We start from the raw sequence: 26,148 nt of genomic DNA on the forward strand, positions 1-26,148 counted from the left end.
GCCAGCTGTTTAGTGATCATATAGCTTGGGTAAGGGTTTGGTCACTGTTCTTAGATCAGTTGGTTTTTTTAAAAATTTAATTAAATTAATTTATTTATTTTTGGCTGCGTTGGGTCTTTGTTGCTGCGCGTGGGCTTTCTCTATTTGCGGTGAGCGGGGGCTACTCTTCGTTGTGGTGTGCGGGCTTCTCATTGCCATGGCTTCTCTTGTTGCGGAGCACGGGCTCTAGGTGTGCGGGCTCAGTAGTTCTGGCTTGCGGGCTCTAGAGCGTAGGCTCAGTAGTTGTGGCGCACGGGCTTAGTTGCTCCGCGGCATGTGGGATCTTCCCGGACCAGGGCTCGATCCTGTGTCCCCTGCATTGGCAGGCGGACTCTTAACCACTGAGCCACGAGGGAAGTCCCTAGTCACTGTTCTTGATGACCCACCTCATCTTTAGGGGGCAGAGTTTTAGATTCTTCATTAGGGCCACTGTGTGTTGTCATATAAGAATGAGACATTCCATATGTTATGCCATCACTAGGCCCATCTCTTCACTTGAGATGCCCCCTTTTCCACATGTTTGAATTCTGTGCAACTTTCAAGGCTCAGGTCAGCTGCCATATCTGTCTTTAAACTTTCTCTAATCAGCCCAGACAACAACAATCCGCCTTCTCTGAAGTTCTTTCCCTCTCCAAGTCTAGTTGCTCTCTTTGGCACTGTGGGTCTTATCAGTCACATTTTCATATATACATCATAGACTCAAAGGATTATGAGTTGACTGAGTTGGTTGATTACAGTCTGGTCTAGGCTGGTAGCACTGGGAATGAATGAAAAGGAAGAGACATGACTGATTGGATATATGGTGGTTGAGGGAGAGGGTGGAGTTAGACGATGCTATTATTTCAAGGTTGGTAGCCTCACTGACAGAAATAAATCAAGTCCTTTGGTGGGCTAGTATAGATGAAGTACTCAATTAATCCTTGTTGAGGTTAACTGAATTCACTTCAACTGGAAACTTTTCTCTATCTTTTTGGTATTTGTTCAAAGTCTCAGTGTAGTGCTCTCCATGCCATTCTTCTGTGTTTGGGCTTGTCCTTGACAGATGTTGCAAGGAATGGGGTCCATACAAGTCTGCCATCCTGTGCTCCCTATTCTCTGTGTGTGTCCTTTGTAGGTAAATTGTGTTCACATCCACACCCGCCTTTACTCATATACTCTGCCCTGCAGCGCCTCTCCATACCCCAGCTTCCTCTCTCCCTCCTCCTATCCCTGTGTTCATTTCTGCCCTAGGCTAAAATTTAGAAGAGAAAAGCATCTGACCCCATGAACAATGGAAGACTGTATCTAACCAGGGCTCATTCTGATAGCAATAGGAACATCTCCAAATGACGTCTTCCTAATGGGGAATTTCAAGCACTATCAGAGTGGTGGCCTAAAGAAGGGCATTTTTTTTAAGGGCAAGATAGTAAATATTTTAGGCTTTCCAGGTCTTTTCACAACTACTAGACTGGGCTGCTGTAGTTAGATAATATGTAATATGTAAATGTAAATATGCAAATGAATCGGCAGGGTTGTGTCCCAATAATGTTTTATTTACAAAAATAGATAGCAGGCCATATTTAGCCCACAGACTATAGTTTGCTGAACTCTGGTCTACAGCTTTACTTTATGGCATTCCACTGTTTCTGAAATCATAACTCAAAAGCAGTGGCCATTTCCTTTCATCTATCTATCCATCTATCTTTCTGTCTTGCACTTCTGTGACAGGACGTTTTGTGATGTGCAGAAAAGGCAAGGAAGTACGTGTTTCCATTGAGAATCTTGGCTGTGAATGTTATAGAATTAGAGAAGGGAAATAGGAGTGTCTGTCAGATTCCATTCTTGAAAACCTGCTAATTTTAGGCAGTAACTTTTATGCTGCAAAAGCGGTTTAACAGGAACTTCCCTGGTGGTGCAGTTGTTGGGAATCCGCCTGCCAATGCAGAGGACGTGGGTTCGAACCCTGGTCCAGGAAGGTCCCACGTGCCACGGAGCAACCAAGCCCGTGCACCACAACTACTGAGCCTGCGCTCTAGAGCCTGCGAGCCACAACTACTGAGCCCATGCGCCACAACTACTGAAGCCCGCGCACCTAGAGCCCACGCTCCGCAACAAGAGAAGCCACCGCAATGAGAAGCCCGTGCACCGCAACGAAGAGTAGCCCCCGCTCGCCACAACTAGAGAAGGCCCGTGAGCAGCGATGAAGACGGAATGCAGCCAAAAAAAAAAAGCGGTTTAACAAACTTATGGTACCCAAAGGGGAAACGTGGGGGGAAGGGATAAATCAGGAGCTTGGGATGAACATACGCACACTACTATATATAAGATAGATGACCGACGGGGACCTACTGTATAGCACAGGGAACTCTACCCAATATTCTGTGATAACCTATATGAGAAAAGAATCTGAAAAAGAATGGACGTATATATATATATATATATATATATATATGTATGTATGTATATATATATATATGTATGTATATGTATATAACTGAATCACTTTGCTGTACACATGAAACTAACACAACATTGTAGATCAACTATACTCCAATAAAATTAAAATTTTAAAAATAAATAAAATCTTGGAAGAAAAAATTTTTAAAAAGCGGTTTAAAACAATGATACTGAGAAGATTTGAGAAGATGGCGGAAGAGTAAGACGCGGAGATCACCTTCCTCCCCACAGATACATCAGAAATACATCTACACGTGGAACTGCTCCTACAGAACACCCACTGAACGCTGGCGGAAGACCTCAGACCTCCCAAAAGGCAAGAAACTCCCCACGTACTTGGGTAGGGCAAAAGAAAAGAAAAATCAGAGACAAAGAATAGGGACGGGACCTGCACCAGTGGGAGGGAGCTGTGAAGGAGGAAAGGTTTCCACGCACTAGAAGCCCCTTCGCGGGCGGAGACTGCGGGTGGCGGAGGAGGGGGGAGCTTCGGGGCCACGGAGGAGAGCGCAGCCACAGGGGTGCGGAGGGCAAAGCGGAGAGATTCCCACACGGAGGCTCGGCGCCGAGCAGCACTCACCAGCCCGAGAGGCTTGTCTGCTCACCCGCCGGGGCGGGCGGGGCTGGGAGCTGAGGCTCGGGCGTCAGTCGGATCGCAGGGAGAGGACTGGGGTTGGCGGCGTGAACACAGCCTGAAGGGGTTAGCGCACCACAGCTAGCCGGGAGGGAGTCCGGGAAAAGTCTGCAGCTGCCGAAGAGGCAAGAGACTTTTTCTTCCCTCTTTGTTTCCTGGTGCGCGAGGAGAGGGGATTCAGAGCGCCGCCTAAACGAGCTCCAGAGATGGGCGCGAGCCGCGGCTATCAGCGCGGACCCCAGAGACGGGCAGGAGACGCTAAGGCTGCTGCTGCCGCCACCAAGAAGCCTGTGTGCGAGCACAGGTCACTCTCCACACCTCCCCTCCCGGGAGCCTGTGCAGCCGGCCACGGCCAGGGTCCCGTGATCCGGGGACAACTCCCCCGGGAGAACGCACGGCGCGCCTCAGGCTGCTGCAACGTCACGACGCCTCTGACGCCACAGGCTCGCCCCGCCTCCTCCGTACGCCTCCCTCCCCCCGGCCTGGGTGAGCCAGAGCCCCCGAAGCAGCTGCTCCTTTAACCCCGTCCTGTGTGAGCGGAGAACAGACGCCCTCAGGCGACCTACACGCAGAGGAGGGGTCGAATCCAAAGCTGAACCCCGGGAGCTGTGCGAACAAAGAAGAGAAAGGGAAATCTCTCCCAGCAGCCTCAGGAGAAGCGGATTCAATCTCCACAATCAACGTGATGTACCTGCACCTGTGGACTACCTGAATAGACAACGAATCATCCCAAATTGAGGAGGTGGACTTTGGGAGCAATGATACATATATTTTTTTCCCTTTTTCTCTTTTTGTGAGTGTGTATGTGTATGCTTCTGTGTGAGATTTTGTCTGTAGAGCTTTGATTTCACCATTTGTCCTAGGGTTCTGTCCGTCCGTTTTGGGGTTTTTTTGGGTTTTATTTTGTTTTTTTACTTTTTAAAATTTTCTTCTTAATAATTATTTTTTATTTTAATAACTTTATTTTATTTTATCTTACTTTATTTTATCCTTTCTTTCTTTCTTTCTTCCTTCCTTCCTTCCTCCCTCCCTCCCTCTCTCTCTTTTTTCTTTCTTTCTTTCTTTCTTTCTTTCTTTCTCTCTTTCTCTCTTTCTCTCTCTCTTTCTTTCTTTCTTTCTTTCTTTCTTTTTCTCCCTTTTATTCTGAGCCGTGTGGAGGACAGGCTCTTGGCTCTCCAGCCAGGCATCAGGGCTGTGCCTCTGAGGTGGGAGAGCCAAGTTCAGGACACTGGTCCACAAGAGACCTCCCAGCTCCACGTAATATCAAATGGCGAAAATCTCCCAGAGATCTCCATCTCAACACCAAGACCCAGCTCCACTCAACAACCAGCAAGCTACAGTGCTGGACACCCTATGCCAAGCAACTAGCAAGACAGGAACACAGCCCCATCCATTAGCAGAGAGGCTGCCTAAAATCATAATAAGGCCACAGACACCCCAAAACACACCACCAGACGTGGACCTGCCCACCAGAAAGACAAGATCCAGCCTCATCCAGCAGAACACAGGCACTAGTCCCCTCCACCAGGAAGCCTACACAACCCACTGAACCAACCTTAGCCACTGGGGGCAGACACCAAGAACAACGGGAACTACGAACCTGCAGCCTGCGAAAAGGAGACCCCAAACACAGTAAGATAAGCAAAATGAGAAGACAGAAAAACACACAGCAGGTGAAGGAGCAAGGTAAAAACCCACCAGACCTAACAAATGAAGAGGAAATAGGCAGTCTACCTAAAACAATACTTTTTGCAATAATGAAACTGAATAGATAGCTGCTTGAGAGTTTTATTAAGTAGCCTAAGGAACAATTTCCTTAGGAAGTGGGGTTTTGTATTTTTTGTCCTTAATAGTGTCCAACTGAAATTTTATTCCTAAGAATTCTTTGCTTATCTTGTAATGATTAAGGATTATAACATAAAATATAGTGTGCTTTAACAAAACTGACTTTTTTCCTCATGCTTTTCTTAAGGCACCCTGAGTTTGTGGATTTATATAACACATGTGATGTTTAGTTTTGTGTATCAACTTGGGTGGGCTAAAGTCCCCAGTTATTTAATCGAATAGTAATCTAAGTGTTGCTGTGAAGGTATTTTGTAGACATGGTTAGCGCCCACAGTCAGTAAAGGAGATTGCCCTCGATGGTGTGGGTGGGCCTCATCCAATCAGTTGAAGGCCTTAAGAGCAAATCTGAGGTTTTCCAAAGAAATTCTGCCTCGAGCCCACAGCAGTTTCCAGCCTGCCAGTTTGCCCTTTGCATTTCACACTCAAGACTGCAAGATTCACTCCTGCCTCAGTTTCCAGTTGTCTGGCCTGCTATACAGAATTCAGACATGCTAGCCCCAACTTGCATTAGCCAATTCCTTAAAAAAAACTCTATGTATATAAATAAATATATTCATATATGTATAATATGTATATACCTGTGTATACACACACACACATTACATTTGAAAGAGTAGCCCAGCTAGTGTTAATCTCAGATATGAAACTTTCAGATTTTTAAAAAAATATTTATCTATTTTGGCTGCACTGTGTCTTAGTTGCGGCACCTGAGAATCTTCCTTGTGGCATGTGGACTCTTAGTTGCAGCATGCACGCGTGATCTAGTTCCCCCATCAGGGATCGAACCCAGGCCCCCTGCATTGGGAGCGCAGAGTCTTACCCGCTGGACCACCAGGGAAGTCCCCAGATGTTTTTCTTTTGGAGTAGAGTATCTGATTAATTTCTGATGCAGGTGAGTTTCAGGACAATGGCTGAACCTGGGATGAGGGGGTGGCTGTTGGGGGCGGGGCTAGAACTCCACCTTGTCCTGCATGGACACAGTGCTGTTGCCCCCCTGCACGTGATGCCCAGCTGCTGGTGCCGGGTGTGAACCTTCTTGTACCACTCACGCATCACCGCCAAAACAAAGAGGTGATCAGGGTCACCTGGAAGTCACGGTCCCAGTGCGGCTTGCCGGCCACCGAAATTTTCAGTGGAGGAAATAATCCACTCTCGGTTACAGAAACATACTTTGCTAAGACTTCTATTTTGAAATGTTTTTACAGGGTGGGGTCAACATAGGGAGCAGATGAGGCATGAAAATAAGAAGGGAAGGATTGGGAGTTTGGGATTAGCAGAGGCAAACTATTATATATAGGATGGATAAATAACAAGGTCCTACTGTAGAGCACAGGGAACTATATTCAATAGTCTATGACAAACCATAATGGTAAAGAATATGAAAAAGCATATATATATATATATATATATATATGAAAACTGAGTGACTTTGCTGTACAGAAGAAATTAACACAACATTGTAAATCAACTATACTTCAATAAAATTTAAAAATAAAATAAATGTACAAAACAAAAACAAACAAACAAACAAAAGTAGTGTTTGCTTGATATCCTAGCCATCTCTTGCTGGAGGTCGCACCAGCAACTGGAATATTATGGTTCTCCAGTCAGCATTCTTTATACTACCTTACACCAAAAAAGCAACACTAAATCAAATTAAAACAAAGGGTATCACATTACAATCTTTGGGTTTAACTGGAATATTAGAGTAGGACATCTCACGTGCTCAGCCTCTGTTACCAGACTGTGTCCAATCAGGAAATAGAAAATACAGTTATTTAAACAGGAGAAGTTCAATATAAATAATTATTAATCTATGATAAGAGTAACTGCAGAATGTAAGAAAAATCTATATTATATCCTAGGGTTGAGGGAGCGTATCCCAGAACAAATTTGGAAAGGGGCCCCAGTCTCCAGGGCTGGGCTTCAGAACTTGTTGAAGATGCACTTACAGCCTACTGGATGGCAGAGAAGTTTGCTGGTTGGCCTGAGCCACCGTGGTCTGCGGTCACTGGAGTGCAGGTGGAGTGCAGTCGGGATGCAGACAAGCCTCGGCCAGGGCACGGATGCACAGGCACACCGAGGGGGCGGAGTCTCCACCGCTCACCCTCCAGGGCACAAGGAGGGCTATAGCCAATGGCCAGGGACGCAGTCATGCAGACGGACTGAGGGTGTTGATGTGGCAGGAAGCCTGCAGTGTGTGGAAGGGCTGTGGGATCCAAACCTGGGAAAAGCACATGATCAAAGGGAGTCAAGGGCACATGGTGTCCAGGTGGAGATGGCAGCAGGAAAGTCATCTCCAGGCCAGGCCAGGCCAGAACTGTGAAGTCTCAGGAATCACACATTTTGGTTCCACAGCTGGGTTACTGCACCACTAGATTTTTCTCACCATCACAGCTCACACTGCTAACCCACCTCAACAACTGGAAATGGCAAGAGAACCCTTTCCACTTGCAATGTACCTCTCGCACCCTCTACTGAGAAAACTCAACTTGTGCTTGGTGTAAAGGAGAAATGCCTAAAGGAATTCTGTCCACTGTCACAGAGCATGTACTGAAGGGTAAATTTGGAACTGAGAAGCAGTACACGGGTAACTGGCATGGCCCATCTCTTTGGTTACTCAGCTTCCCTATGCACCCCTACATACATTTGAACTCTCATACAACAGCAAAACAACTCCATATTTCTACCTAACAGATACACCAATCCTTTTATGTGTTTCACTGTGCCCCCAAGTTAGATGACTCAGTCCCAAGTCATTGCATCCATCATGCGATCTATTAATTATTCCTCAAATTCAGTCAGGCAGTCATTGAATATTCTGTTGTTACCTTTAAAGACTAAGTTGTAAAGTTAACTTCCAATAACTTGTATATAAAATTAAAAATAGGAAGCAGGATAGAGAAAAAGAGAACGGTGAGTAAATACAAATAGACACAGGTATATAATAAACATAGAGAAAATATGCAAAACTACTATAGCCCTTGTTTCTGTAATTGGTCTCCAGGTTTTAGTTCTTCAATTACCAATTACAACTTTCCTTCATCCTTACTTAAAACCTCAGATGCTTTAGGTTTTTTTTTACCTGGTGGGGGGACCAAAACTATCCCCCAAGGGTCTGAGTCCTGAATCATTCTCCTCTTTGTTGTTGTGATTGTTTCCCATTACCTTCCACTACTGTGTGGTAGCAAGAGTAAGGGCCCCACGAAGATGTCCACATTCTAATGCTTGGAACCTGTGAATATATTGTCAGGAGACAAAATGGGAATTAAGGTTGCTAATCAGCTGACCTTAAAATAGGGAGATGATCTTGGCCCAGTCTCACCATGGTTCCTAAAAGTAGAAGAGGAATGCAGAAGGAGAACCAGAAGGAGAACCAGACGGAGAACCAGACACGGCCAAGTGAGGACTCTGCCAAGCACTGCTGGCCTTGAAGGTAGAGGAATGAAACCATAAGCCAAGGAATGTGGGCAGCCTCTAGAAGCTGGGAAAGGCAAGGAGGCACACTGTCCCCTTAGAGCGTCTGGAAGGATTGGAGCCCTGCCAACATCTTGATTTTAGCCCAGTGATACACATCTTGGGCTCCTGACTGCCCAAATTCTAAGATAATAAATTTGTGTTGTTTTAAGCCATTTACTTTGTGGTAATGTTTTTATAGAAGCGATGGAAAACTAATACATTGAGGGTCAAAGAAAGTTTTTATATCCATAATTACCCAGAAATCTGATCTATAAATTAGAGAACCAATTAAAATCCATAATAAAATAATAGCCACTGAGTCACTTAAGAATTTTATTTATTTATTTATTTATTTATTTATTTTTGGCTGTGTTGGGTCTTCGTTTTTGTGCGAGGGCTTTCTCTAGTTGTGGCAAGCAGGGGGCCACTCTTCATCGCGGCGCGCGGGCCTCTCACTATCGCGGCCTCTCTTGTTGCGGAGCACAGGCTCCAGACGCGCAGGCTCAGTAGTTGTGGCTCACGGGCCTAGTTGCTCCGCGGCATGTGGGATCCTCCCAGACCAGGGCTCGAACCCGTGTCCCCCGCACTGGCAGGCGGACTCCCAATCACTGCACCACCAGGGAAGCCCTGAATTCTTAATCTTCTATTTGAAATAACAATATAGCAGGTAGATAGCACACAGCCACTCACTGTGCACTAAGAATTTCTTCTCACAGGGCAGTGATGGATTCCACCCAAGCTATCTGTCCCAGAGGACAGAGCCTCCCTTCTTCCCCTTTTGATTTGCCCTGCGTTTGGAAGTGCGACACGCTGAAGAGCAGCACGTGCAAGATGTATAATACCTTATACTCCGCACCCAAAATTTTTAATTTCTGAAAACTACTGGCATCTTCATTCTCCTTTCAAAATAACTTTTCCCTCACTCTTACCAAAACTCTTGCTTTGATGCCTATGTAAACTGGGTTCAGATTTAACCGTTCTATTAGAAGTCAAATATCTGAAATTGGGAAACCAAAGTGTCACTCTCCTCCTCTCAATCTAACTCCAACCTTATCCTTCAACTGCTTCAGCCGCCGAAGTGCTACACAAGTTGAACAAATCTCTCATTATTGTGTCTGCGACTCCTTCTTCCATGGGAGTGATTAATTCAATCTAAGAAACTCCCCCCACTCTACCTCAGCAGTCGTCAGCTCCCATTGAGACCTCTTTCTAGATACACTGTGCTCTGAACAAACTTTGTTTCCCAAACTTTGGAATCTGGTTTTCCCCTTAGAGGGCATTTTTAAACTTTCCCACACCACTGAATTCCCGTTCACCTCTTTAAGGGCATCCAGGATTAAGAGCATCAACAAGCTCTTGGATTAATACAGCCGTACTAAAACTGTACCCCATACACAAGGGGACACGCCCGTTTTGGGGAAGGTGGGACTGAAAGTTCAATCCTTTTATACGATGTGAGAAAGCCTCTTAGTACAAGTCATTTGTTAATAACAAAGGTACAAGGCATTACAGACTCACTGCCTCAAAGACAGCAAAAGGCTAAGTTACAGAGAAGGCACGAGCTTAATATCAGAATTACTAAATCCCTGAATCACATGAATTACAGAATATGACCACCTCAGGATCCATCAGGCTTTTACCCAGAAGCAGATCATATCCAGGCACAAGTTTTTTGACATTGTATCAAATCAGTAACAAGACTTTCAAATCCTACAAGTACACTTTAAAGCATGCATTGTTTATTCATTCAAGGAGTTAAGGCCGCCACACTATAAAGTACAGGGAAGTAAAAGGAATTTTGCATTAGTCTTACAATGTCAGGTAAATATTGTCCAAGGCTTCATATGAAGTTCTGGTAATCAATGTTCCTTTTAGGCAATGCAAGTGCCCCTCTAAAAAGAGCAACATGGCACGGTGGGCTTAGATCACCAAGAACAGTTTGCTAGCAGACAGGAAAAGGTGTTCAATTTCTTGAGGGCAAGTCAACTTCCCCATCCTCAAGGTTTAAACTTGACGGTATATAGCTCCTTTGGCATTGAGCAAATTTCCTGCCATGGAGTCAAAGAGGCCATCAAGCGGATGAATCTGATGAGGGGTGTTCTTTTACTACTTCTGAGTCTACTTCTTTTACTACTCCTGCCTCTGTGCTATGAGGCTGGGAGTTCTATTCCCTTCCCAACAGCTCTTCAAAGATCTCATTGTGCATGTAAAAGAAGATGTAGCCAGTGCAAAGCCTAGCCTCCTGCATTGGGGCCTCCTGGATACTTGATACCTGCAGATCGCTGTAAGTCAACCACTCTCGCCTCTCAAAGTTGTAGGCATCGCTGATATAATGGCCGGACAGCCCTCTTTTTCCAAGATGGCTGATAACACCGATGAGCCGATAGTCATGACTATCTCCCATCTTGGCTTCTCTTTTTGGTATGTCAGTAGAAACGTCTACCTGTTTCACATCTGAAGAGCCCTTGTTTCCAGGGTCTTCATTGGAACCCAACGCACCTAGGGAATTCACCTTGGCTCCCTGGAAACTTAATTCTGTAGGTCTTCTGCATTTCTCTGTGTACCACTGGGTATCTGGCTTGGGAAGTCTTCGAAGCAGTGCCAGCCAAAGGTCTTGTTCACAGAGTCTCATCCCCTCATAAGGTTGGGTGTCTTCAGGCACTTGGCAAGATTCTTCTGCAATTCTGTTTTTTTTATCTTTACAAAATTCTTCGGTGGTCTCGGCCACGCTCTCAAAATCTGCAGACATATTGGTTCTCTTGTATTTCTTTAGTTTTGGATTTTCAGGCACTTTGTGACATGTATCTGGGCTGCTGCTGGTGGGTAGACCTTTCAGAGAAAGGGAGCTGTCTTCCAGATTCATCATTAGGCCTACTGCTAACAGCTCTCTTGCAATGGCTGCTCCATGTCCTGTGTTTACCAATGTGGACTCTATTATATCTAGTTTAGAATATTTTCCCAGGTCTTTTTGCTGCCGTACTCCTCTTGAACCTTTATGAAGAGTCTGGCGTTTTTGTGGTTCAGACTCTTTGTCTGATCTAATGTGTGGAGCCAAAGAATCCTTGGATTCCGAGGTCTGCTTTGTTGAAGCTGTCAATGAACTGATGGTTTCAGAATTCATCTTTTGAAAGACTTTAAAGACTTGGGAAGCCCTAAGAGGTGCATTCTTGCTTAAGGGAAGCGGCGGTTTGGTGGTTTCATTGCAATGGGAGGATAACTTTAAGTATTTGTTAATAATGACTGAGCGGTCATCTTTCCTTAAGGACCAAAACTCATTAAATTTATAGCGTTTCAGATGAACAATGAGGACCCTGGGTAGCCTACTGAATTTATGCACTGCAGTAGAACTCCTGTGGTTACACTTTTCACATTTATACTCAAGTTCTTCCCCTTCAAAGAAAAGATCAAAACTTGACTGAACAGACAAGGGAAGTGCTTGTTTTCCCTGGGGAAGATTTACGGAGAGAGAATCACTGGCCTCTGTCTTACGAACAACGTGCCCACAGGCTTTGCAAATAATTGAGTGCAGCAACTCGAAATCAAAATTGTTCAGAACAGGGCAAACAAGACCCTTGGTGTCAGCACTACCAGCAGAAACCTGTTGAGGTGAATTTCCTTCCTCAGATTCAATTTTAGTCTTCCCAATTGTGGTTAATTTTCCCACGTTTTGTTTCACCTGGTCTAAACAGTGACCTAAAAACTCATGCGCATCATTCTCCATGTTGTCAGAGAATATCTCTGCAACTGCTGAAATGGCTTTTTTAATATTCACAAGTAACTCCTCCTTGATTTTTATGTTATAAGTATCTTTCAAAACAAGCAGCCGTACCAAGCATATGCTAAGTGCATCAAGGGGAATTTTATCCCATGAGAAGCCCAGCTTGAGTAAATCATCAGCAAACGATGGCACGGAAAATAAGGACTGTAAAACTGAATTCATATAGCAGGTGTTTCCCAAATTGGGGAGGCCCTGCCATAGTTTCTGTGGGTAAAATTCAAAGATCATACTGAGTTTGTGCCAGTCTGGGTCACTTTCACCATACCCTGATCCTAAGAGAAATGCTAAATATATTTTCTCAGACAGTCTTTGGAGAAGATCAGTGACATTTAGGTAATAAGAGTTTCCAGTAGAATCGATCTTGAATGAAGGTCCAAGTTTCAATTTATTATTCCGTTTTAACCTTAATTTTTTCTTATTGTGGCTTACATATCTCAAGGTATTCATCTTTGACTTCTTTCTTCTCACAAAGGTATTCTCTTGCAGGAAGTTCTTATTTATCTCTGAGCCAGATGATGGCTTCCTTTTCCTCTTCCCATATCTATTTTCTAATAATCCTTCACAGGTAAATCTTAGTGATTCTGATGCAAACAAAGGCATCTTCATATCATCAGGTGTTTCATTTCTTTCTTTCTCAAAAGGTTGACTACTTGACGTGTTACAAAACGATGTCCCCTCACCTACCTTCTCTATTGTTGTACTGGCAAAGATACTCCCATCCCTATCAGGTCTTACGGGTGGTTGAAGATGATTTTGATGGAATCTATTCAGGAACATCTTCAAGTTTTGGGCATCTCTGGAGGATAATCTTTCAATAAACAGTAAGTCATTAGTTTGGAAAGTTAAATGCAGATAATTTTGGTCTTCTCCATAGGGTCTAAGGACTATGTTTTTAATATTATTACTTAGCTGAAATGCTGTGTATTCTCCATTACCGAGAGAGATGACCAACGTAACTTTCCTCCTTTTTTCCACTATTTCAATGCATGCTTCATTTAGTTCAGTTATCCCAGTCTTCGTGTTCCATATTTGGACAAAACCATGTACCATTAGAGCAGCCATGATTTCTTTATAAATAAAATACACATATCCTGAAATATCGACAATCAATTTGTTGGCCAGCTCACCTCTGGAGACAACACCAAAGAAATAGTTCTTTAGTTCTCTATGTAGAATGATCCTGTTTCAAGTGTTAGTTTTATCCTAGAGCCTCTTCAAGCTCTGGATATCCAGCTCTTTAGTGATAAAACCAATATGCTTCGAGAACTGTCCACGGTTGCATGAAGGCAGAGTGTTGATTCCCAAGTTAAGACTGCTACTGTAAAGAAAATCAAGAAAAATTATTTAAGCTATCAGAGAAATGCCTGGATAGAACTCAAACTCTACTCCCATACACTAAATCTTCTTTCCAGTGCAATACTAGACTCCATTCTGATTAATTTCCACACTTCAACTGAAATCATTAAACACTTGGAAGACTTTCAGTACACAGCTGAAGAGCACAATGAACAGTGTCTCAAGTGTGTGTGTGTATATATATATATATATATATATATATATATATATATAATATGCTAATCCTCCTGTCATAGAATGACCCCACGTGGCAAGCACAATAAGTGAATAAGAAAGTGAGAGGCCCTATGCAGCCCTCAACCCAATAACAGATGGAGAGTTCAATCTACCGCCTTCCAAATCCTGTTATGTCCCTTTCTTTCATGTGGCACCAGGGTAATAAGTCCATACATTCTACCCCATGTGGGGTGAGGGCCTACCACTGCTTAAAGCAGGTATCAAAGAATTGGCTAACTCCAGCTCTGGCCACAGGGTCCACATAACCTGAGCTCGCTCCCTGTACTCAAAGCCAGCCGGGAAGGATCGGGTGTACTTAATCACTCAAAATTTAAAATTTCTGAATAACTCTGTAGTGAACCAATCTGAATTAATGAATAGCTAAACACTTAGCACTACAAATGTTTGTATGAGAAAGCATATGTCCAAGAATTGATTGGAAGATTTTTCTCCTGCATAGTTAAATATTCTTCCTGAATTTTGTCTATGTTATTAACTTGCTCAGCAAACCCTGTCTTTATGAATAATACTAAATGAAACTTCTGCTCAATCCCTATCCAAATTATCAAAAACTCGAAACTGGTGGAGCATACATTAATGACATTTTTGTTTTATCAAGTATTTTATCTATCAACCTACGTTCAGTAAAGTAGGGATTGCACCCATCCACATAAAAAAAGTGCATATACTAAGTGAGAGAATGATCATATTTGCCATAGTGGAAACGAGGCCCTAAAAACTTTCAAGCACCACAGCAAACTCGAGGGTCTGGATTATTTATAGTTCACTCTCCTACTATAGATGCTATGTAAGAGTTTATTTCCTCTCCACAAAAAAGTCTTAATTGCTCCTATTTCAACCACTTGAGAGAACCTATACAACCCCGGAACAACTTCTAGCCTGCATTTAAAAATGCTGTGACCCCAGCTGATCTGTATTTATCAAAAATTGTTGTCCATTCTTTCTAATGATAGCTGAAATAATCTAGACCCTCATGGCATTTCCACTCTCTGCTTTCAAAAACACAGTTAAGAGACATGTGTTTCCAAAACAATGGCCCTATTTGTTATACCTTCTTCCCAGTTCAACCTGCTTACATTTCATTCCAGAATTAAGGAGACTTCTTTGAACCCAACGAGCGTGGGCAGTGAAGATTAAAAACCATATTGCTGACGCACAGTTGAGCAGTCTAGCCACTGCTCACTTCCTGGCACATTTTAAGCTTAAATCCCCTTTCTTGATTCTGCCTCATCACTCAAAGGCTTTTAGGGCTTCCTCTGACTGTTAGTTTTTTGGGAAGATTTTAAACTAAAATGTATCTGTTCTCTCAAACTCCACTGGAGAGAACTTTGTGACTATTCTACGTAGCCTACACCAGATTCAAAACATACGGATGACGACTGCATTCAAAAGTTATGAAAGCCAAGGTACTTTTCTCTCATTTTACCCACAAACTCAGTCCATTAAGTTTGATTGATCACCTACTAGCACAACACACTGGGCTAGCTGCTGATCTCAAAGTATAGCCAGAAGCTCATAAAGCTGCACTACTCGTATCAGATTTGGAGGCATGACCTATGGTGTCAAGAAGCTGGCCATAAATAAGGTAAAAATACTCCTGGTAGAAATGTCTGCTTTGTTGTTAATTTACTAATTCACTTTACATTGATCTTCTTGGTCACTGAGTATTTGCTGAGCATCTGCCCTATGCTGATTATGATTTCCTGAGTGTCTGCTCCACGCCAGGTATTGTGGTCAGTGCTCTCAGGGACAAAAGGATGTAAGCACTCACTGTACCTAAACAATTTAGACTCTAAATGTCACTGTGTAAACACCACAATTGAAAAGGGTCTTGCTTCCAGTGGGAGAATCTGGGAAAATATCCTTTCACTGCCAGTTTCTGGACCTTGACACATACTCAGGGTGGGAGCAGTGTTTTGTAAAAGAGAGGGTCTCCTGGACTGAGATTTCTCAAGCCCTGCCCACAACTCTGCAAAATGATGAGGCTTAACCTCATCTTTTGCAGGGCAAACAAGAAATTGGCCCTTGGGAAGCATGCCTACAAACTTGAGAACCCAGAAACCCAGGTTATTAATTCTTTAGTAAGATAATTTAATGAGTACTTGTGAGCCTTTTATTTACCCTCTGGATCCTGTATTTCCACCATTCATGCTTTCATTATTTCAAGAATTAGAAAAGCCTGAAAACCAATGAGAATACACCTTTCAAAGTTGAATATGCATTTCTCATTCCCAAAGCATTCGTTACAAAAGGAGAAAATCTGGAGGTAGTTACAGCCTGGAGGCAGGTGAATAAACCCAGAAGGCCCTTTAGGCTCAGTGACTATGAGAAAGTAACATCTCTATGTCAGATCTCTTCCACTGGCATCTGATTACAACTGTAATTACCTATATAAACTCAAATATGTGTTTATTTCACTGAATAGGTGGGGGTCAAGGTATAGAAGGTGGTTTGGTACAAGTGATGAGCTTTAATTATCATGTTATTTTACAGCTTCTTAAGTTTGAAAACATTTGAAGTGAGAGAACAAAGATAAACCTAGCATATGGTGAGAAATCCTGCTCAGTTATTCAAGCAAGCCTCACTGGATAGAAATGATGAAGGACCCATGAGGTGATATGCTAGCCGCTGTATGCACTAAGTAGAAAAGACGGGGTCAGATAATTACCATAGAGGTTTCCAATAATTTCTGGGTATCTCCACAAAGCCCAGGCAAGAGCTCTGAAAAACCCAACAGCTTCAACTCACACTTATTTTAAACTAAACATAGTTTAGTGACCTTGGATAAGCCAAATATGCTATCGGGGCCATTAAACTAACTGAAAAACGATCATCTAAGCTTCTTTTGAGGACTCCATGCTATGAGACTATGATTCTCGGTAGAATATACTTAATAAGCACATTGAATTTCCCAAAACAGTGCAAAATGAAAGGTATTTTCCCCACCAATTAGATGACATGTATTGAATCTGGGCTTGGAAACTATGGTTACCATACAAAAAATATTGTTATGAATATGCTGGTTTTGGCAAATGGGGAGAGGGGAGTCTCAAAACCCAACAAGCATTCGTTATCCATTCATTCTTGAAACAAATTTGTACGGCATACTAGCAAGCGTTGTATTAAGCACTAGCTATAGAAGAATAAAAAGAATTTTTAAAAATCCCAAGCTTTCATAAAACTTTCATTCTAGCAGGGGGATAATAATATACGAACATAAAATATATAGAATACCAGATGGTGGTAACTGCCAAAGAAAACATCAAGTTAAGGGAACAGGGCGTGCCAGTGCTGATGGAGACGTGCTTGCTGCCTTATATAGAGTGGCCTGGGAAGGCCTGACTGATGAGGATGTCTTGAAGGAAGTGAGGAAGCAAACACTTAGATGCAGGGTGCTCCAGGCAGGAGGAAGAATAAATAACGAGGCCCTCAGGTGGGAGTGTGCTTGACACGTCAGAAACAGAAAGCAGACCAGCTTGGCTGGAAAACAGTGAAGAAATTTCAAGAGAAAGAAGGTGCGAACATTTTGTAAACCAACCAACCAACCAACCAACCAACCAACCAACCAACCAGGAGAGTGAACGGGCTAGTAACCTTGCAGCACAAAGGGTCCACTTAAGGCTAGTGGCCATGAATTGACAGCGAAACCAATCAGCACGCTTGTCTTCTTCTCCAGCTATACTCAGCTGCCCAGCTGCCATGGTGCAGATGTGTAATAGGCAGAGCCTTGAATTTAACTTTGCTCGAGATTTTGCCATTCATAAAGAGCCAAGTAAGAGGGAAAAGGGAGGTGAAGGTGTCAGAAGGGAGTGATTATAAATATGGACCAGAAAGGGTCAAATGGGGGTGGAGAACAGAAACACGGAAAGGCCTAAATCTCAGGAAATACTGGGGGTGGGGTAGAAGCATCAGGGGACCCGGAGTTCAGCTCCCATTTCTGTAGCTGTACTTCTGCCCCCTGCTTCTAAGCAGCTGTCCACTGCTCGTAGGCTTCCTTCTCCTATTCTCCTCCCACCTTCCTTTCGGGTTCGTCTATTCATTCTCCCCCGGCCCCAAAGCTGGAAGTAACTAATGGGAACGGGGGTGGAGAGATGAATGTTAAAGAGTACGTGGGCAGGGTTAGAGGCAGGCATGATCAGATGGGGGAGGGGAAGGGGGATGGGAAAACCATCCCCTCTCTTTTTACACCCTCCCAAGTCTGGGTTAAAGGTCAACACATCAAGAGGCGCGTTGCCTCTAGGGCATTAGCCACTAAATCCTGTCATTATGTTTGGCCCCAGCTTCTGTGCGCATGGCTTTTCAAAATGATTGGATCAGGGCAGATTCTGCCTCTTTCTCTGTTTAAAGGTGCATTTCTGCACTCAGCAAATGTCCGAGTCATTGTATAGCAGAGAAATGCCATTATTTTGCCTCTTGACATGCACTGCACATAAATCTCTCCATAGGAGGCCTGGACCAAAATGGGAAGAAATCTCTAGACTAGCAAATTGTTCCCATGAACTAGTCGAGCTTTGAACCTTTTCTCAGAGACAGAGTTGGCGGAGCTTTTTTGCTGTTGTTGCTTTTCATTCTTTTAAAATGATTATGTTAGTATTATCAATGACATAGTTGATTAGGAAAACAGAATGCAGGTTATTTTCCAGAAGTTAAATATGATTTCATTAAGAAAGAAAGCTCTTTCATGAGAAAGTGCATACTTGTTACATTGAAACTATGATAAATGAGGCTTTCTGGAAATTAATTCCTTTACTCCTATTGCAACTCTCCTACTATTTTATAGCCCTTTCTGCTAAGTATCACATTCATTTCCTTATTTACTTAATTAACCAAAATATTTGTTGATAACGAGTCAACTATGGACATCGACTATGGACAAGATCCAAAGATGAAGTGATAAAGTCCTCCTGACCTCAGATAGGTTGTAAGACAAATACACCACAACATGGCAGCACGAGGAAAACCTATTAAGTCAAATTCAGTTAGTGTTACATAAGAGTCCATGTGTTTTTTGCCATCTCAGCTTCTTACAGCATTTCTTCTCGGCCTGAGGTTCCCAAATAATCTCCCAATTTTTGTCTTAGTTCTACTCTTCCTTTTAAGACCTAGTCCAAGTCTCACTTCATTCAGAATGATTGCCAGGCCTGATTTTTCCTGCCTCGGAATTCACAAAGCATTCACTTTTTAAAGACTATCACTTAGCCTACGCTACCTTGCATTGCTGCTTCATATGAACCGACCACAAAGTTAATAGATGTTGGAGAACATGAGTTTGTTTTCAGTCAGTGTGGAGTGAAACTTTCTCTCCTAAGGGAAATCATAAAGTTGGAGAAGTAGGAGTCCTTTAAGGGTTGGGATCAAAGACTTCTAACTTTCCTTAAGAAAACAGTGTCCAAAGTTTTAAAATGAGGGCTGGCAGGGCAGAAAGGGGGTACAATTAAATGGGCTGGAACTGTTATTGCAACATCAAGCTGACTATGACATGAAGAGACCAGGTTAAATGAGACAGGAGACTGGACAGGTGAACACTACCATCTATCAAATTTCAAAGGCACACACACTTTAATGAAGCAATTCTATTATGGCTTTGTCCTATAGATATAATTGCAAAACTGTGTAAATCTTTTAAACAATCAGTATATTTAACTTATATAATTTTTAAAATGACTTTCCCTCTTCTTTTGCGATATTTGCAAAGGTGCAAAATCAGTAGAAAGAACATTATATAAGAATTGCTACACCTGTGAAGCATATCTATCGTTATCAAATGTTATTTGAAGTAAGGAAAGTCATTAATAGGGAGCGCTGTGGCATTTCCCCTACTCCCACGTGGCAGTCAAGTGTGGAATAGGGACTAAAATTGTGGAATTGTTTCCAAAAGAGATGTGTGACTGCATCTCATATCCTGGCTGCATACTTATTAAGCAGCTGGAATGTTTAAGTCCAAACTCATACGCTAGAGTGTGAGAGACTTGGGAAAACTTGACATGTTTACTCTGGAGGTGAACGGCAAAGAAACCAGTGCCTGACTCAAGCTGAGAAGTCAGGACACAGAATGAAGTGGCCCCTATGACGGGGCAAGAGGAGGCCGCAGTGAAAGCAAGTTCCGCTTGCTCTGTTTGGACAAGAAACTGTACAAGATTCGATGTATTAAGTGGCAGATAACTGGACTACAATCTCATGAGGAAAATCATCCCAAACAAACTGTCTGCCGGAAAAAGGTGATCCTCCAGGAAAGATTCTCTTGGATACACTGCAGGAAAGTAGGAAATGAGGGGAGAAATCACAAAAGATTAGCTGGCTTCCCTAGTTCTTTCCTGTACAGCAAATAGCAAAGTCCCATCCCCAAAAAGCTTTGAGGAAATACTTTTAGGATACTTAGCGGAGTGGATTCGGCTGATGCGGATCACGCAGGATGCTTTTGGCCTCACATGACACAAGGGGGAGCTATAGCATTTTTCTTTCCACGGTAAGGAGGGCAGCAATTCAACACATCTTCAGCTTAGTTAAGGATACATGTGGCACAGTCAGGCCTAGTAAGAGCTCTGAGGGAACTTTACAAAGCCCTTTTGGGGAAAACGAACTCAAAAATGTATTAAATGCCACAAGTGCTGGAATTAAAATCCCTTATAATACCTTCAAAACACCAATCTGTCTTATCTGAAGGATCAGTTCCCTGAACAGGAGAAATGCAAAGTTGCCTTAATTTGTTCATTGTTTTATTCTAACTTGTCTGGAAATATCCTTAGGAGTGAATTCCCAAAACCTAAATCATACCTCTAACCCCTAAAAAAGTGATTCTCATTCATCTCCCTACTTAAGCGGTCCCTCATTCTGCATACCAGCTTTTTTTCCTCTTTGCTGCCATTAACAAAAGCGTGTGTGTGTGTGTGTGTATGAGAGAGATAGAGAACTCCTCAAAAAAATCAAAATCAGTGCTCCCGCTTCCAGGGTCTCTAACCCATTGTTTGAAAAAACAGAGCTCTGCTCTCAGCTCAGTCATCCTGGAAGGAAAAGGAACTCACAAAGCTCAAATGAGAAAATGAGCAGCTGCTCTGGACTTGCATCCTTGAACAGCATCCCCAGAGTCCAACAAACCACCTCATTCCTTCTTTCCCTACTGATACTTCAGTGATGTTTATGTGGTGCTAACGGAGGACATCCTCAAAGTAAAGAAGCTCTGTTCCAAAATATGAGCTCATTTATAAAAAAGCACAGACGAGAAAACCTGCCACCTTGCTTCAGAGGGCCTAGAAACCTTCAAAATGTGTAACTGAATCACTATGCTGTACACCTGAAACTAACACAACATTGTAAATCAACTCTACTCCAATTAAAAAGCGGGGGGCGGGGGGTGCTGAACTTCACCCAATGACTCTGCTTTCATTTTCCATCCACAGGGCTATGACAAAATGGGTAAGTCTTTACTTGCCCTGAATGAACCCTTAAAGAAAAAGGAAGACATGACTAGCCAAGCAGTAGTATAGCCTTTAGCATGAAACTCTAGGTTACCACTCAAACGTTCTAAACTCATAACCAACGATCAAGGCATACATAGCTCAAACGTTACCTCCCTCGTGAATTTGTCCATCATTCTCCCAACCTAGTGGTACTCCTCTTCCCTCAACTCTTGCTTCTTATCTCTGTGAACTTTAAAATACATAAGCACCTGATGGCAGGCAGGGCACGTGTACTCCCCAGTACATAGGTGCTGAGAACCAAAAGCATGTACCCCATATAGCTTACTGTCTACATTAGCATGAGTCTACTATTCCACTATTTTCATCAGTATGACCTTACTATTCAAAAAGACTTTGCCCAGGAAGATACAAGTTGCAAATAGCTTTACTGTTCATTCCACAACTCTTCAATAGAAAGCACTGACTGACGGTTTATAGCCTTAGACTTTTTGAACCTCTTGCCTCCAAAGCCCTGTTGTGCCATGCCCACCTATTCTAAACCATTGTATCATGATCTTTACCCAATCATAATCGAGCTCCCCTACAGTTAGGACAGACTTCAACGTCTCAATATCCCAGCCTTTCCTTTCCTAACCTAAAACACCATTAGACCCTGTCAGTCTGGATTTCTCCCTTACAGTGGTAAGCAATAAACTCAGCTAGCTTTTCCTTGGCAACAGGTTGCTTCAGTGATATTTTGGGGAGCCAGATTTCAACATGCCCAGTTGATAAATGTCGAATCAAGTAATTAATTCACAGGGTGAAATGATGGGTTGGTTTGGATTTGGCTAGCATAGGGTAACTGTACTGCAAAAAGAGTTCTTACTTTGGGGTTGACTTTGAAACCACTGAAACAGATTTGGATTTGATTGTTTTAATATCCTTATTTTCATAATTACACCTTTATGGGTTTTACTTTTCCATGCCTTTTACTGGACATGTGAGAGTACATATGATAGAGCCCACATACTCTAGAGCAACCCTACAGTGACAGAGCTGCTTTCTCTCCCTTACAGCTGACTTGCTTCTGCTCGACAAGCAGAACACCTTTGGAACTTGGGGAAGCACCTCTGCTGACTTCTCAGAGGAGCTGCTGGATAACTGCAGGCTTCTGCTGGATGTGCCACTCACTATATAGGTGTAGAGACTCAAAGAAGGAAATAAGAATAGATTTATGACAGCAGGTTGACCAATAACACATTGATTTACTCAGTGCCTCCTGAGGAAGGTCGGAATTCATGAGAATTCCCTTGGAACTTGCAATTTTCTCATGGAAAGAGACCATGAGTTGTACTGGGCATTTTGTACTGCAGTAGTTTTCAGCAATTTCCAGTGCATTTTTTCATTTGTGCTGACAGGGTGACATATTTAATGATTTCCAGGCTCTGAGGGGCAGGGATATTTCCCATACAGTATCATAACATTTGTACCATAAAACCTTCTCCAAGCTCCCCATTTCCAAATGAGGAAAATAAGCCTGTGGATAAATGACTTGCTCAAGAGCACAAATTCCATTATATTCTTTAAATATCAGTGTACATGCTGTCAAAGCACACAACCTCATAGCTAAGACCTGAGCTCAGATTCTCCACGGATTACCTGTGTGGCATTTTCCCAAGACACAGTAAGGATTTCCATTTACATCTTCTGGATATGTGAAAGCAAAGCAAGCACATATCTAGAAGTAATCAATATCTTCCCAAGCTTATGCTGGTTACTTACTTCCCTACTGAAGGCTTGAAAAACACGCCCAGAGACTGAATGAACCCGGGGAATGAGTTATGTGAAAAGTTGGATTTCTTTGGTATGAAAACAATGAGGCAGATGCTCAAGAACACTGGACATGTCCTAACTCATGCGATAGGGTGGGCTACTGCCAAGTATTTGATTTTCGGTGTTATGGTTTTTTCATTATAAAAAGGGGCTTAGAAATAAATGAAGGCCTGCTACCAGAGGGGGATGTTTACTCTTCCTGAGGTGCTAACTTTCACCTCTGGCTATAGCTGCAATGTGATTAATGATGGCTAATTGAGGCAGCACAAACCAACTTAATTTATATTAAGAAATCAAGAATGACAGCAATAAACCAGATAATGTGCTCATATACTTTTAGATAAATAATAAAACACTCAGTTTAATATTTTCCATTGACTATTTGTGGAATAGCCCAGTTAAATAAATAATGACCAAAAAAAAAAAAAAAAGAAATTCAAATACATGGCCACTCTTATTTCTTTCTTTTTTAAAAAATAATTAATTTATTTATTTATTTTTGGCTGAGTTGGGTCTTCGTTGCTGCACACGGGCTTTCTCTAGTTGTGGCGAGCGGGGGCTACTCTTCATTGTGGTGCGTGAGCTTCTCCTTGCGGTGGCTTCTCTTGTTGCGGAGCATGGGCTCTAGGCACGCGGGCCTCAGTAGTTGTGGCACGCGGGCTCAGTAGTTGTGGCTCACGGGCTCTAGAGCGCAGGCTCAGTAGTTGTGGCGCACGGGTTTAGTTGCTCCGCGGCATGTGGGATCTTCCCAGACCAGGGCTCGAACCCTTGTCCCCTGCATTGGCAGGCGGATTCTTAACCACTGCGCCACCAGGGACGCCCTCTTATTTCTTATTATTTCTAATATTCCCTGTTTTTCTAACTAATGCCTTTTCTTTTGTTCCCCTCTATCACCCATGGCTATTTACACATGCTTTAAACCAGATGCTTCCATTTATATCTAGCTATTACATAGACTCTAGCTGATAGCAGCCTACCTTCTCTTTATTACTCTTACAACACCTTAGCTTCTGTACTTTTCTCTTCCATCCTAGCCCTTCTCTAGGCTGAGGATCTAAAAAGTTTTTTAAAGGGTATGCCTCAGCTATTCCTTGTTCATTTATTTAAGCCTCAGAAACATGAGATTTTACCATCTGGTTTCTTAAAGGGGCAATGTATTTTAGCCATCACAGAAAGTAAAACAGAATTAAAGCTAAAACAGATTTCTTCAACGTCACCGCAGTTCTCACCTACTCTCAACCGACTTCCTTATAGTCATTTAGGCCCTTGCTCTACTGAAATGTTAAGTGCCTCCATGAATGATGAGTGAGAACACCGCGGAGTACCCACGTCAGCATTTTCAACCACTCATATACACACTAGAGCACAGAAGGACAACAAAATATAGGTATAATTTCTTGAAAATGCGAAGCAATATTAAGCAGAATGACAGAAATGTACAGAAAGCCGTGCTGTCTACTTAAAAGAATACTGACCTGAACATTAGGAGACCAGGTGTCTGGTCTCTGCTTCGTTACGAACCAACTCTAAGAACTGGGAACTGACTATCCCTTCACTGACCCTATTTCATCTAGTACAGCACTAGGCAACAGAACTTTCTGCAGAGGTAGAGATGCACTATAGCTGTCCTGTCTAGTATGGTAGCCACCAGCCACATGTGGCTATTGAACATTTGAATGTGGCTAATAATACTGAGATCCTGAAATTTTCATTGTACTTAAGCTGAAATAGCTACAGGCAGCTGTTAGCTACCATATGGGACAGCACAGATAAGGTGACTGTAGGCCTAGCTTAATACCTTGCCAGTTCTGGAAATTCTATCATGATATTTACTTCCATGTGGCTTTCTAATCCCCCTTCCAGACTGTTGAGGACATTTGACACAGTTGTCAATAGACAGTAGCAGGAGTCTACTGAGTTTGTGTACCTGATAAAAAAGAGAGATGCCTGGAAAGACCTATTTTGCCATTCAACATTCACACTTTCCCTTTTTACCAACTGAATACAAAGTTGACAGCTAGAATAAGGAAGCCTTCCTCTCTCATGAAACAACAGTATGAAGATGAAAGCCGCAGTAGAAGCCTTGTTAGTTCCAGGAGACAACAAGTATGAAGATGAAATACAACCATAAATGAAGAGTGAAAACATTTCTTAAGAGCATGGTTCCTTGAAGATGCCATTGAGCCACTCAATAACCATCGTATTTATTTAAGCTAATGTAGTTCTGTTTTGTTACTTGCAGTTAAAAGCCCAGGATCACTGGACATGGAATACCATGAGGCTTATGTCCAAAGGTTGGGAAAGGAAAAGTCGTGTTAGATTAATTGATTTGGAAAGCTAACAAGTTCAGGATGGCAGAGTAATATGAAAGACTGTAAGAGCATCGATCCTTAATGATCCGGAGCTATTACACAAGGCGTGAATTTATTACCAACACACTTTCTGTGACGTGACCCTGTAGTTGGGATTACATGCAGTCAAACGTTTTGTTACATGCAGTCAAACATGCCTAAATGACACTGAGTTTTAATCATTAGTTCCACATTCACGTTGAAAAGAAGCCTTAAATAGAAATTTTGACAACCCAAGATATAGCTCTTATGTGAAAAATAATTAAAATAATTACACTCCTACTTATTTAAGACGGTAGAATTACTTCCAGTGAACGGTTTCCTGACACTCTGTTTAAGTCTCTATTCCACATTCATGTTCACTTTTGGTATGAAATAGATGGGATTTTGGCAGTCAATAACGGAGTGGTAAAATACAGAGAGATGAAATTGTAGAAATGAGTGCTCCACATCAACAAGCCTAAGGCAGTGGGAAAACATGAAGCAAGAGCAGTTAAGAGCCCCTTTGGATGGAGAGCTTGGTGCTAAGAGTCACTAGGATGTGGAATTTAGGGACTCCAAGGTGTGGTCCCCGAGATGGAGAATGAAAAAATGATTTATGACAGTGGGGTCTGAGTTCAAGAGAGACTGAAGCAGACAATTGGTTATCCATTTGAGGAGCTAAGACAGCACACCTGGGTGGGAATGGCATCTGATGCCATATCTGTGACCAACTGAACACAGTGGGTCCAAATGTTTACAAGGCTTCAGAATTACTTGACTTTTAAATGCAGAAAAGGCAACGTG

General features: G+C 42.6%; 1 protein-coding gene and 1 pseudogene across 2 annotated transcripts in view; one reads left to right on the plus strand and one right to left on the minus strand.

The window, feature by feature from the left end:
- Positions 1-26,148, plus strand: part of LOC309621046 (cytochrome c oxidase subunit 7B, mitochondrial pseudogene) — a 576,424-nt pseudogene that overhangs the window by 43,055 nt on the left and 507,221 nt on the right. The window lies entirely within an intron of this gene.
- On the minus strand, positions 9,846-13,045 carry USP26 (ubiquitin specific peptidase 26). The gene has a single exon (XM_082377798.1). The coding sequence runs from the start codon at positions 12,963-12,965 to the stop codon at positions 10,575-10,577; it is 2,391 nt and encodes a 796-aa protein (XP_082233924.1). The 5' UTR covers positions 12,966-13,045; the 3' UTR covers positions 9,846-10,574.

The sequence above is a fragment of the Balaenoptera borealis genome, assembly GCF_965194805.1.
Source record: "Balaenoptera borealis genome assembly, chromosome: X".
Taxonomy (NCBI): Eukaryota; Metazoa; Chordata; class Mammalia; order Artiodactyla; family Balaenopteridae; genus Balaenoptera; species Balaenoptera borealis.

Bases quoted from the DNA above. Each gene is read 5' to 3' on its own strand.
- USP26 (XM_082377798.1), bottom strand. From the start codon at position 12,965: ATGTTCCTGAATAGATTCCATCAAAATCATCTTCAACCACCCGTAAGA.